Below are 15,000 nucleotides of genomic sequence, written 5' to 3' on the forward strand. Positions count from 1 at the left end.
CCAAGGCCAAAGTGAAGTGAAGTCCTTCAGACACCTTTCTTCTGACGATGCTCTGATCAGCCAATCGTCGAGATACAGGGACACTCTTATTCCTGCAGAATGTAACCATCTCGCTAACGTTTTCATGATCATGGTAAATACCATCGGAGCCGTGCTTAAACCGAAACAAAGGGCTCGGAATTGCCAAACTTTGTCCCTTAGCATAAACCTCAGAAACTTTCTTGAAAGAGGGTGGATAGGCACGTGAAAGTATGGCGTCCTGTAGGTCCAAGACACCATCCGTCGCCCGGTCTTAAGGCTCCTAGAAACCGACTGAGGTGTTTCCATCTTGAATTTTTTCTTTTCCACGAAAAGATTCAGGCTGCTTACGTCCAAGTACTGGGACGCCACCCGACGACTGCTTTGGTACCAGGTAAAAGTCTGTTGTAGTATCCTGGTGACCCCAGGTCTAAGACCTGCTCCACCGCTCTTTTCATGATCATTTGTTCCAAAACCGATCTAAAAGAAACCTGATGTTTTCTCCCCTTGATATGACGGGGAAAGATCTCTGGGAGTCGTAGACAGAGGAGGAGGGTCCACAAAGGGGATCTTGTACCCCTGTTCCACTATCTTGAGGGACCACGCATCTGTATCTCTCTCTCTCAACAACACCGCAAAGAACTTTAGCCTGGCTCCGACAGGCATCTGAAGGACTTTCTTTTCACTTAGAGGATTTATTTGGTTTGAAGGAAACCTCCTTTCCTTCTTGCAAGTCCTCTCCTCGAGGAGCAGCTCTCGAGGGAGGAGGAGCGCTACGAAAGGGCTTAAACCTTCCTAGGAGGTCGTCCAGACGACGACGTGGCAGGGACTGCCGGACGTCTTGAAGACTGGGCTAAGAGATCCTGGGTAGCCTTCTCTTGTAGGCTCACTGCCAGGTCCCTTACCATAGCCTGGGGGAAGAGATGGCTCGAAAGAGGTGCAAAGAGAAGCTCTGCCTTCTGCGATGCGGAAACAGACCTCGCTGTAAAATTGCAGAACAGCGCTCTCTTCTTGAGGAAAGCAGTGCCGAAATGAGACACTAACTCTTCCGAACCATCCCTGACGGCCTTGTCCATGCATGACAACACATTGGACAGTCTCCCCCCAGATTCAAAGAATCCAGGACTCCTAGATTGAAGATCCAGGACTCCCTAGGCACCAGTCTAGGAAGTTAAAGACTTCCAGAGTCTTTAACAGACCTTTTCATGTGATGGTCGATCTCCGTTGGGGTCCATGAAATCTTAGCTGACGATAACAGTGATCTCTTCTGGGCGTCCACCAGACTAGCAAAGTCCCCTTGTGAAGAAGAAGGGATAAACTCCTACTTCCGCCTTGGTCTCGTCCCAAATGGCCGCCTTTCCCACTGAGTCTTGAAGGAGGAAGGGCGAAAGTCGACTTGCCCTGATCCTTCCGACGTTCCATCCAATCTTGCAATTTCTTGAATGCTCTCTTAGTGGACAAGGAAGTCTTCATCTCCACCGCTTCCGAAACCTTGCTCGACTTCGAAGACGAAAACTGAGAGGGAGAACTTAGGAGCTGCAGGCTGGAACTCCTCGCCAAACAAGGAACGTAAAAGGCGAACCAGCACCTTGTAGTCGGAGACTGACGACTCTGACGGCTGTTCTTCCTCCACTGAATCCGCTGGACTACTAAACTCTCCTTCCTCCCGAAGAGGCCTTCTGAGCGCTCTCGAAAGTCTTCTCCGCAGGCAAAGCGTCAAGCACATCATCCCGACGAGCGTCTTTCGAAAACGTCCTGCCCAAGCGTCATCAAAAGCGTCCTCCGAAGGCGTCCTGTCGAGCGTCCTCAAAGGCGTCCTGACGTACGGGTGGAGACAGAGTTCTACCGAATACGAGGAGACGGAGAAGGAGACTGCCTCGTCCTCTTGACAGGCAGTCTAGCGTCCTTCCTTCGTTTTAGTCTCAACTGCTGCTGGGCGAGTCTTCCGAGCCATCAAGGCCGACAATTGGTCTTGAAGCGACGCAAGAATGCTCTTCGTAGGTGAAGAACCGAGAGGCGGTGAAGGGCTGCGCCTGCTAGAAAGACGAGGGGCGGGGGACGCCTCCTTCCTTCTCAAAGGAACAGCAACCTGCCTCTCCGAGGCGCGAGAGAAGCGTTTCTCTCAGCGTCGTCCTCGGACGACGTCCTACCTCTCTTCTGTGGAGGAAACGCGTCATACGACGCAGGCGAAGACCGCAACGAGAGCGGAGAGAGGGGACGTAAAGCGTCCTCCCTAGGAAAAGTCCTTTTCAGCGGACGCGAGTCACTCCGGGCGCTCCACCCCTTGCGCGGGGAGGGCGCCTCGGAGGACGAAAAACAGTCCTTAAGGATGCGAGCCTGAGCACGCTCCTTGGCAGCCTGGGAAGCAGCAACAGGTCCTGCCGAAGGGACGCCAGATCGGTGGGGAGCCCCCGTAACCCTCTTGCGGCTTTCGACATGCCCACTCCCTGAGGTCTGGGAGTCCGACAGAGGTCTAGACCTAGAGGCATTATGGGGCCGATCTGACGCCCCCTCCACAACACTAGGGGCACGATCACACACTTTATTCGAGCCGTTTTCAAGGGCCAACACTTTGGACTCTAGAGTACGTAACGACTCTAGAATCAGAGAAAGGGCATTACCTTCTGTCCACACACAGAACTAGGGCCCTCAGGCAACAACACAGGATTAGGTGAAGCAAATTCTACTGGTGTTAATATAGGCGAAATGTTACTTCCCTTACCTTTCGTAGAACCGCTCTTAGAGGAAGACCTCCTGATCCTATCGCGCTCCAACTTACGCCGATAGGATTCATACACCTTCCATTCATCCTCAGTCAAACTTTTGCATTCAATGCAACGATCAACCAGCAAACAAACATGCCCCCTACACCCCATACATACTGTGTGGGGGTCTACCGATGATTTCGGTAGCCTCACCTTGCAATCACTTCTCACACACACTCTGAAGCTCACTGAACTTGATCCCGACATCACGTTCAGAGAAAAGCCAATCAAATTCAAAACAGTCCACTATCGCGTATGCCAATCCAACAATCCAGAGTCAAAAAACAAAAGTCATCCAGATACTTATAACGAGTCAAATCCAAAAATCCTGGGCGGAGGTCTGTAAACAGGTGTTTACCGACCGGCGACAGAAAAAAATATGAATAGAAAATGGGAATGGTTCCTGATATCCGCCTCCCAGCGGCGGGAATGGGTACTACCACCTGGCCGCCCACTGCGTGTGCCGCGAGTTTTGAAATTCTGTCGGACTTCGGAGAATACAGCTATATATATATCTGCCAAGTAAGTCTCATGAACAAATTGTATTTTTCTCAGTCAAAACATATGCCCCTCAATGCTAACTTTCCTCTTTTAACGACTTTCTGGTCATTGCAAATTCGGCCCCATAATTTCTTATGGTGCGAAAACAGACAGAGGCCCATGGACCGAAAACGTTGTCACACTACGGCGATAATCCAGCAGTAAAACATCTTCATAATTATCCCAAAGTAAATAATAAAGATATATATGCGCATACGATTATAACAATTACATGTATAGCTGATAACAATCTGCATGAATAACTGGTAAACTGTTCTGTCAATGACAGTTGAGTATAGCAATTATTTACAATAGGTACGAAAGTCAAGATGTCGTGACGTCATAATACAGAACTTAAAAGAACGTTCTAATTCAGAAAAATAATTACTTAAATTTGAGTCAGAGTCGAGTTACTTTTTCAATAAAGAATATTTTCAAATTAATCATCATAAATATGTAAAATATTGATGTTTTACTACTTATTTAAAAATTAGCTAAGAGCACGCTTCTCGTCTTCTTCTACCAAAACAGCTGTTTACTCCTGGCTTGTTGTTGGTGAGAAATCGTGTTTCGATTGTTGTGATAAAAGTGCTCCAGCGTCTGTGGGTACAAGTGGTGTGCGGATTTATCACAGGAAATGGAAAGTTTGTTGACACAAGCGACTCCGTAAACATCGAGATGGCGCCAATCTTCGAAACATTTTTAGTTGTAGGGGGAAACATCACAACAGGCCAACCCTCATCACGGTAGACGGGTCTTATTCACTCGATATTTAATTGGTGAAACATGAATACAATTGCAACTCTAAGCATACCATTTAAAAGAGCTGAAGTTTCGTCAACATATTGTGATATATGAAAAGCCCCATACGAACTAAAATAAGCATGTGAGCTCTTCGTAAAAATATGTTTTCAAGGCAGTTTTGAAATCCAATATGGCGGCTACGTTTTTCATGGATGGTTCTCATCAGTGACGGCCACCATCTTTCCCCAGCCTTCCCAGCACTCATTGAACAATGTTAGCGTATGTATGTAACGTTTATTGATCTTACTCAAGATTGCAGTTTGTAATCAGCACAATAAAACAACATTTTGTTGCCTATATTAGTGAAAGTATGAACTTGTTATTCCCGGGTTAGGTTGGAACTGAATTCATTTCTTACCTTGTAATCGGCGGTTTTTATACTACTGCCATCACAACTGAAACTCCACAGTGCTTATTTGATTGTCATTATACACATTTTGGTCTCAGTTCACTCCACATTGCACTTAAACCCGTTGCTGTTCCTGGTTTCTAAGCGCGCGCGCCATAAACACAATTACAAACAGCAGACGACGACAGACTCGACGAAAACTGCAAAGTTTTTATTATTCCCTAAACTGGTTTACTTTACTCATTGATTTAGTTTAAATTTGTAATTGTTATTTAAAAATTTTGATTTAATTCATGTATATTATCCCTTTTTTGCAACCAAATTACCCCGAAAATTACAGATATTTCTAACGTAGATAAAATCAAATGTTTCTAACGTTTTCGTACATCTGGCTGCCGAAAACCATAGAGGAACGAATACGGAAAAAGTGCATAGAGGAACGACTACGTTTTTTTTTTTTTTTTTTTGCTTTTTTGTTTTTGCTAGCACTTTTCATTGATTTCAGTCTTTATTAGTATTTTGAATTTCTTAAATAATCGTATGCCAGAAATAAATGTAACCTTTAATGTTTGCATGCTAAGAATGGCAAAATCATCGTGCCACATTAGTGGAGGCTTCACACATACGCCGTTTCCATTATTATAAACTGTTTCCATGAATTCTAGTTGTCATAGTAATGCAATAATGATAAAATTGCTTTAATATTGATGTATATATACTTCCAATACATAGCCTAATTTCACCAATTTCAACATTTTGTTTATAGTCTTATACCCAGTTTGGAGGGTCAATGTTCGTTACTAAAGAATCTGTAACCTCCTTAAGTCGTTCAGTTGACATAGTAAACCTGAGACATATTTTCACATCGCTGAAATGACCATATCCGGGTGAGGGGCAAGTGGGCCCATCCCTTTGCCCTACGTGATGTACCCATGTCGTTATTACTAACTAATATAATATTTATTACTTGCAATATAAACTGTTGTGCATGAAAATTTTTTTAATATTTTTAAACTAAAATTAGAGCATACATAAACCACACAAATTGTCATAAAAATGAAACATAAATCAAGTGGCTATTATTGTTTAAACATGTCTTCGTGATGAAAATTAGCGCACACACGGATTCCTTCCCAACCTCTCTCCAAAATATTTACCCAACACAAAACCAGCATTCACAAAGGGTCCCCAACCATGTAGGTATATAGGAGGTTAATAATTAACAATAAACAACACACCTCATTCATCAGCAACACTATACGCTATGAGGAGACATGTCTGCCAAATTTTCAAAACAACTTTACACTTGTGTGACAGACCTTTGAATGGTTTTCGAGACAAACCCTGAGGCTATAATTATTGGATTATAGGGATTTTCATTTCCAGGTATTTTAATGTCCCTTCCTATTCCGTCCTCTCTCTCTCTCTCTCTCTCTCTCTTCTCTCTCTCTCTCTCTCTCTCTCTCTCATTTTTTAAATTTTACATACCTATGTCCTGCTTACTATTTGACGAGCACTAGTAGATGCACCTACATTCATCATTACGACTGAATTAAAAACTTGAAAGTATTTAATTAATGCTATACAAGTATGAAATATATTTTCTTGTTCATTTTTCGAATTACGATAAAAGAAACAGAGAGAGAGAGAGAGAGAGAGAGATAGAGAGCGAGAGAGAGAGAGAGAGAAGAGAGAGAGGAGAGAGAGATAGAGAGAGAGAGATAGAGAGAGAGAGAGAGAGAGAGAGAGAGAGAGAGAGAGAGAGTTGAGTGGATCAGTGTATAAATATATCGGTCAATGGGCAGGTAACAACCGAGTGAATCGTTAGATATATCCACCAATGTAAACTACTATTATTAGATAGATAGATGGAAAAATCATAGAAAATAAGTTTAAACTGCAACAACTTTCAGAGAGAGAGAAGGGAAGGTGAAGGAAGGAAGAAGGACAGGGGTGGCGGTGGAGGTGGGGGGAGAGGGTAGGTGGAGCTGTTTACTGGTGTGTTCCTATCCATTTCTGGATAATGGAGTTTTGGTCTATTAGTACAAGGACAAGTGTAGTTATTCTTTACGATTAGTGATTCACGATACCCTTATAAATTACGGCACTGGGGGTAATGCACTAAAGAAAAATCTCGTTCTGTTACGAGTGTTCGTTACAGAAATAGGTATTGCCCAAAAACGTGCTTGCACTGTCTCTGAAACCCATAGTAGACATGCTGCTTAGTTGTCAATCAAGTTTTTATAACCAAGTATTTTTTACAAGCTAGCTATTGAATAAATTTTTTCTCAGTCAAAACATATGCCCCTCAATGCTAACTTTCCTCTTTTAACGACTTTCTGGTCATTGCAAATTCGGCCCCATAATTTCTTATGGTGCGAAAACAGACAGAGGCCCATGGACCGAAAACGATTGCGTCACACTACGGCGATAATCCAGCAGTAAAACATCTTCATATATCCAAAAAGTAAATAATAAAGATATATAAGCGCATTACGATTATAACAATTACATGTATAGCTGATAACAATCTGCATGAATAACTGGTAAACTGTTCTGCAATGACAGTTGAGTATAGCAATTATTTACAATAGGTACGAAAGTCAAGATGTCGTGACGTCATAATACAGAACTTGAAAGAACGTTCTAATTCAGAAAAATAATTACTTAAATTTGAGTCAGAGTCGAGTTACTTTTTCAATAACGAATATTTTCAAATTAATCATCATAAATATGTAAAATATTGATGTTTTACTACTTATTTAAAAATTGACCAAGCCCAGCAACGCCTTCTCGTCATCTTCTACCCAAACAGCTGTTTACGCCTGGCTTGTTGTTGATGAGAAATCGTGTTTCGATTGTTGTGATAAAAGTGCTCCAGCGTCTGTGGGTACAAGTGGTGTGCGGATTTATCACAGGAAATGGTTAGTTTATTGACACAAGCTACTCCGTAAACATCGAGATGGCGTCAATCTTCTAAATACCTCGAGTTGTAAGTAAAAATGTTGAACGCGTTTTGGTGAGATTTGCACTACGTTTGAGACCGTTTTCAGTACCCTCTGTTTAAATCTTAAAATTTGGCCTTAATTTCTAACTTTGGAGAAAATACTTACTTCGAAAGGAGAGTAGAGGTCTTTAGCTCCGTTTCTCACCAACAACAAGTCGCGACTGATGCCCATCTCGGGTGTCAGGACGCGTTATAATGTACTTTTTCGGAGGGTGGCTAGGTGTTGATTGTAGGTGGCCTGCTTGGCCTGCTGTGATGTTTTACCCTAAGACCCGGTCGGCGTGATGATAGTGGATCGTCTGTGATTGTTTACCCTATGGGCTAAATTTCTAACTTTAGAGAAAATACTTACTTCGAAAGGAGAGTAAGAGGTCTTGAGCTCCTGCTATCACCACCAACAACTCATGACTGATGACCATCTCCGGTATCAGGACGTGTTAAAGTACTTTTCCGGAGGGTGGCCAAAAACGCGGTAGTCAGTTCGTTGGCCAGTCCAGTCAGTTGTTTACCCTAACGCCTACCCGTGTCTTCCCAACTCTTGCATACGCTACCTAGCCTTAGTCTAGTTCGAGGGCATCCTGGTGAAATGCCTCTGGGTGGCCGTAACCCAAGGGAATGGCGTGTGCTACTCTTCTGCAGGTGGACCTATTGGCTGCTACGCTAAACCTATAATTGGAATGTTGAATTTCATTCAGGTCTGCGCCATTGGGTAGGTAGCCTATCTTCTCAAATAGCTATTAATCTTCCTACTTCTTTGGCCTAAGCTACCTATGTCTAGATTTTCTTCGCCCTAAAAATACTATAAACACACCAACATACACATACTATGTCTTTGACTCCTTACCTACTCGTTTGACCGATTAATGTGTCAACTCATGTCAAAAGTAAACTGGACCTGGACGATGACCTGTATTCCTCTGTTTACTACTACTTTCAAATTCAGCCTATTTACATGTCGGTGCTTCCATCTAGTGGCAGAGGCAGGATTTAAATAACAAGCTACGGCGGCGCTTCTTCTTCTATGTAGAAGAGTGGTTTAAAAGTCGACACATCGTTCTTCACTGGTTTAGAAGTCAACCTCTCCTCCGACCCTATTTCATCTTTTAAAAATACTTTCTTTCAATAATCAATACAAATACTTTCTTTCAATAATCAATCTAAGTCTGATTTTTCTTTGCTTTTGCTGTTAGAATTTTCCTATTCATAAAATTTCAAGCCAGTTCCACTTTTATTTATTTATGTACAGACGTTCTCTCGATCTGATTGTTACTCCTCATGCTCATTAATACACAAAGTGAAAATGCTTTGAATTTTTAACATGCTTTCTATCGTATCCTCTTTTCCTAAACTAGACTCCGTGTTAGGGCGTTCTCTCATTTTTGTTCACACTCCATCTGGTGCTAGGACCATTGCACACACACACATCTCCATGGGTAGTTTTATTTTGCTTTCCACCCCGTCTCTCAATTAAAATTAATTTGTTTCTAATTTTTCTTCTTTAATATAGATCTATAAAATCTAGCTCTCCCATTCTGTCGGCGCTGGTATGCGACTAAGCAGAACTGTATAGGATCTTCAATACAACCGTGTTTTTCATGTTATTCTCTTCCCTTGTTTACTTTCTGCTTGTTTGCACGGTGTTTTTACGTTACACGGAACCAGTGGCTATTCAGCAACGGGACCAACGGCTTTACGTAACTTCCGAACCGCGTCGAGTGAACTTCTATCACCAGAAATACTCTCACACCTCAATGGAATGCCCGAGAATCGAACTCGCAGCCACTAAGGTGGTGCGCCAACACCATACCGACCCCGCCACTGAGACGTTTACTTTCTGCATATCTAATGTTTTTTTTCTAATTCATGTACCAATATTTTCTTTTCTAAATCCTACAAATGATCAAATTCGTTACCCATAGATGTTGAGTACTAATTGTGATCTCATTAGTGCTACATTCTGATAATGAAAACAATGGTTATATTTTCATGTTATTAACTTTGGGATAGAATACTCACTATTCAATTCTTGAGTGAATCTCCACTTGTTAGTCAACAAACTCTTATTTTTTATCAAACAGATTTACCATTTCTAATCTTCTTGATCATGTGGTATTCCCAAAACCTTCATATGTTAACTTCTCGACTTGTCCCTGTCATGTCAACAACCTCCAGTTCATAGTACTTCTCTTCATTCAGTAGCATCTCAAAGTAATGTTTCCATTGTTCTATAATTTCTTTCTCGCAGTTTCTCCGTCTTAATTTTCTATAAAATTTGCCCAGTTTTATTTTTTCAGTTTTTTTTTTCAGAAAATTAAGCACAGCTTAAAATTTATGTCTTTACTGGACAATAACACACAAACTATGTATTATCGTAATAATAAACAGTACAATGCTATCAATGTTAAAATCTTAAGGGCAGGCATGGAGCAGTTCTTCTAGAAGCTTGGCACTAGCTTTCTGAGAGCAAATCTACATATGCTAATTGATGATGATGGAAGATACAAATGGTAACTGATGAGAAAATATGTGCACATTTGGATTAGTCTAAGGAATAATAATTCAAGTTCAAAATTACTTACTGCAATTGTCAGTCTATCTCTACAAACAATCCACATTAAGAATAATGCAATGATGCAGTAAGGATTGAAGGAGGAAAGAGTCTAAACAAATCACACAATATATTTTTGCACTGATATGGTACATAGTACATCATTTTTATGCCATATTGTAATAATACAATGAATAATAAAATATTACCCAAATACAATACAATTATGGGTTAATATGGGAATAAAAAGTGTTCATATGACACTGTACTAAATTATTATCTCATGTGACATCCACAAATTCTCTTGGTGCAAATTACCTAGAATGAAAATAATTCTTAAGAGCTAAAAAAAAAAAGCACAGACATCGGCATACAAATACAGTATGTAAGAACAGTAAAAGGCGTTTCATTTTATAAAAACTTTTCTTGAGTTGAGAAACATGTTCCTAACATGATCAAATGCTCATTTGTGTCAATATAAAGCTTGCATTATTATACACAGTGTGAAACTTATTTTTTTTTTTTACCTGAATGCTGTATATAGTGATCAACAGCAGCGGTGCACAATTCCTTCTAGTACATTCAGAAAAATAAAAGTCAATCTGAAGTTGCAAAAGTACGTACAGTACTGTACGTACAATAGTACTTACTAATTGCAACTAACATAAACCATTCATTACAATGATTGAACAAATTTACAAAGATTCACCATAGCCATTAACCTTTGCATGACATTCATCTCTAGGTAACCCTAACAAACATATTAATAAATATTACACCCTGTGTGGTTGCACTTCAGCATCTCAGAAAAGATGGTTCTTGGTGAAGAATCGGTGGAAAATATGAACATGAAACATGGAGTAAAAGAAGGAAGATAAGCTAGGAAAAAACCACGCAGACTGGAGAAGCAAAGAAATCAACTATCCAACGCTCTATTTTCCATGAGAAAATATTACGGCACAGCTAAATTATCATTACCATTTGTTCTTACTATATGGTTTATTAACATTACTTAAAATTGATCTGATCACTGATCCAAGATCAAAAGGGTATAAACATATTACTGGAGAGGAATGGCGTACAGCTTACAAACAACAGGAATTGAACCTATAACAGAATGAAAGGAGAGGTCCCTTTGGTAACCATCTGACACATCTTGGACAAAAATTTTGCTGCTATATCTAAACTTTTGTGAATACAGTAACATAAAACATATTAAGAGGAAGAATTCTGGGTAAGATGCAAACTAAAATGCATAAGTGTAATAATGACAAAAATTACCCATTTTCTGTAATTCATTTTAAAATAAATTAGGAATTTCCTAATACAAAAGGAAAAGGATAATTTTCACTGACAATTATTTCAATAACCAGAAATTTAAATAATTCACTTTCATGTATAGTAAGAAATTCCCTGAAAACAAAAATGTCTTTAAAGTGCATGGCAGGAGTCAATGGAAAAATAAGAAAGGTAACAGGGTAACCAAACATGAGACCATGGATAACACAGACGACCATATGATGCACTGGAAAAAATGTGGGATTTAAAGCCACACCTGTATTTCAGTTGGACAAGTATAGAGAACATTATGCAACATCAGTCTATACATGGTCAGTCATGCAGACTTTTCACAAATGCTTTGATCAAATGCTGCAGTACTGTGTAGTAGTTACAGCAGGTATCGAATCTGAATATTAAAATATTGGAATACATATAGAGTATTAAATGACCCCAACTTTTTAACCACCACGTACAATTAATGCCTACAGTTCATTTCATTATACCTGTATATGTTCATTTCATTATACCTATACAGCAAAACAATTCCAAAATCAGTGAAAAAAAAATTCATAAGGACTGAAATACAGGTAACAATATCAACTGGCCGGAGAAAGTTAAGAATTGGATGCATTTTAGTTTAAATATGCAGTGCAGTATATATGAAATTGCAACAAAGAGCAAGAGGAAATGAGGAAGAGACTTATTTACAAATGTAAAGTGCTGCGATGACACAACGCAATCTTAAAAGTATTTTCCCCTGACACCATAGCCACTGCAAAATTGCATAAATATTCCTACTTTTTTAATAAAATAGATGACTGAAGTATAATATGAAGGGAAAGAAAATTAAGAGCACATTATAGATTTATAAGACTCAAGTTTGATAAGTTGTCAAGAATTATATATATTACACATCTCAAAACAATAGCAACGTCTCCTACGTATGGATTAATCTTCTTAATTATTCCTGACAACAGTTTCTCTTTATAGGAACACTATATGGGTTATTACGCTTTTCATCACAATTTTATTTCCTTGTATACCTGTGTATGCATATTTTCCATTTCTAATGTTAAAATCCAATATACCCCAAAAATGTCTAATGCCATTTTTGTTACAACACATCTATACAGCATTACAAGTCACCATCATATGCATTTCTGTTTCTGTAACTTCTAGTATCACTTGAGCAACTGCTGTGCACATTTTTATATATCATTAATGCTCTGAATGTGACTAGCACTTGTTTATCTTGAAGTATACTATGTAAACCAAGTATAACAAAATTCTAATCTTCACTATTCTTTCACTACAAAATCTGAGATCAGATTATCACCGGAAAGTTTTTTAATTAAGTTTTTTAATTAGTTACAATAGTCAATACAGTATATTTATATCAAGAACGTCCCATTAAAGCTCTGTTTCAGTATCAGAGTCATGTTCAATCTGGGATAGCTCTCCGTGTCCACGATGATTCAAATCACCATTATTCATGGCTGTGGGTGAACATCCACACAAGCCACAGAACCGGCAGCGATTCCGGATAGGATCTAGCCTGGCTGAGATGGTGCGCTTGTGGCGATGGTAGAGTCTGTAACTTGTGGCCACAACAGCGCCGATCACAATCAAAATCAGGAGAACTGGCACAGCAACCACAGCACCCTTATTGCTGTCATTGTCTCCTACACCCTGTTCGTCACGTTGCTCCTCAGACAAATCCTCGTCGGACTCTTTATTCAGCCTCTGAGTCACTTCTTGTACAGCGTGCAGGCAGGTGCGCAGAAATGGACCAGCAGCCACCCAATTACCACGTTCTCGACATGCAACAGAAGTAGCCTGAAAGATACAGAATTCGTTTACGAAGAATTCCATGCTTTTATCTCTAATTCACTGACCAAATTAAGTTATAAGGGTACTGTACTTTATTCAGCACTGTGACAGTGCTCCTCTCAAAAATATTCATTTACCTACACTGTCCACTGAGCCCTGTGAAACTCATTTTTTTTCAGAGGTGGAGAAAAGAACCGCGCCATGTCTATTCTCATTAAACCAGATGAATTTCGATGGATTTTAAAATAGAGAAACACACATCGGTAAGGTATGGCTGCATTTTCAGGATTTCGGCAGGAAAAACAGTCTCGAATCCGTATCTCGTACTAGTACGTACATACTGTGCATCTAGGAAGTATGAGTATTACATTTCTATAGTTTTAATTCGCTAAAATTATCTTAACAGTTGAATAGTGTATTAATACAGTGAGATTAACAGTTAAATTGTTTCATTTAGTCATCATAACCATTGTTTTCGTACTGGTAAATTCTAATTTTAACCTATAAACTATGCTCTCTACTAAATCAGTTGTGTTGAAATTTTTTATTTTTTTCATTTTAATTTTTTCATAAGGACAGTTACTTAGTTACCTCGGCTTTATTAATGATTCGATTTTGCGTATAATAAAACTTTGACTCATTTTAATTTTGCGTGTTTAACTCATTACGCCGATCAAGCAGATAGAGCCAGTACATGATAAATTGCAAGGGGTCAATTGCAAGAATCTTACCGGAGGTTTGCAATCTGGGCAGTGCTGAAGGCGCTGCAAAGAGCTCAGAAGCTGGCACACGCAGTGCCACGGGTTGTGATTGAAGGACGCGTGCACGTGGGGCGTGAGTGCCGCCAAGTCTCTGGAGTCCAGGGTGCTCAGGTGGTTGTGGTGGAGGCGCAGCTCGCGCAGGTGCCTGAGCGACATCAAGGACGTTCCCGCCACCTCCCTCAAGCGGTTGTGGCTCACGTCCAGCGTTCGCAGCTCCCGAAGTCCGTTCAGGTCGTGCTCTGGAAAAGAACGGTGCGCTTTTGCATAAAGTTCATTCTGGAATAAGTCTAACAAAAAGTATCTGGAGTAAGTCTCACAAAAAGTATCTGGAATAAGTCTCACAAAAAGTACTTAGTAAGGAATAAGTCTCACAAAAAGTACCTAATCTGGAATAAGTCTCGAAAACAAAAAGAATAACCTAATCCTGTAATAAGTCTCACAAAAAACTTATCTGTAGTCTCATACTTAATCTGGAATAAGTCTCACAAACAGTACTTAATCTGGAATAAGTCTCACAAAAAGTACTTAATCTGGAATAAGTCTCACAAAACGTTTCTGGAATAAGTCTCACAAAAAGTACCTAATCTGTAATAAGTCTCACAAAAGTACTTAATCTGGAATAAGTCTCACAAAAAGTACTTAACCTGGAATAAGTCTCACAAAAAGTACTTAATCTGGAGTAAGTCTCACAAAAGTACCTAATCTGTAATAAGTCTCACAAAAGTACTTAATCTGGAATAAGTCTCACAAAAAGTACTTAATCTGGAATAAGTCTCACAAAAAGTACTTAATCTAAAATAAGTCTCACATAAAGTACTTAACCTGGAATAAGTCTCACAAAAAGTACTTAATCTGGAATAAGTCTCACAAAAAGTACTTAACCTGGAATAAGTCTCACAAAACGTATCTGTAATAAGTCTCACATAAAGTACTTAATCCGGAATAAGTCACAAAAAGTACTTAATCTGGAATAAGTCTCACAAAAAGTACCTCATCTGGAATAAGTCTCACAAAAGTACTTAATCTGGAATAAGTCTCACAAAAAGTACTTAACCTGGAATAAGTCTCACAAAAAGTACTTAACCTGGAATAAGTCT

The 15,000-nt window shown here is 39.7% G+C and overlaps 2 protein-coding genes across 2 annotated transcripts in view; both read right to left on the reverse strand.

The window, feature by feature from the left end:
- Positions 1-8,514, reverse strand: part of LOC135204186 (uncharacterized) — a 70,271-nt gene extending 61,757 nt beyond the window's left edge. Inside the window, exon 1 of the mRNA XM_064234255.1 lies at positions 8,328-8,514. The gene's annotated coding sequence lies outside the window, so the exon portion shown is untranslated. The remainder of the gene's footprint in view (positions 1-8,327) is intronic.
- A 1,630-nt stretch (positions 8,515-10,144) lies between these two features.
- Positions 10,145-15,000, reverse strand: part of LOC135204189 (uncharacterized) — an 11,469-nt gene continuing 6,613 nt past the window's right edge. The window contains exons 3-4 of the mRNA XM_064234258.1: positions 13,874-14,142; positions 10,145-13,148 (exon numbers count right to left, since the gene is read on the reverse strand). Coding sequence (XP_064090328.1) covers positions 12,723-13,148; positions 13,874-14,142 — 695 coding nt within the window. The 3' untranslated portion in view covers positions 10,145-12,722. The remainder of the gene's footprint in view (positions 13,149-13,873; positions 14,143-15,000) is intronic.

The sequence above is a fragment of the Macrobrachium nipponense genome, chromosome 44 (assembly GCF_015104395.2).
Source record: "Macrobrachium nipponense isolate FS-2020 chromosome 44, ASM1510439v2, whole genome shotgun sequence".
In the NCBI taxonomy this organism is placed as follows: Eukaryota; Metazoa; Arthropoda; class Malacostraca; order Decapoda; family Palaemonidae; genus Macrobrachium; species Macrobrachium nipponense.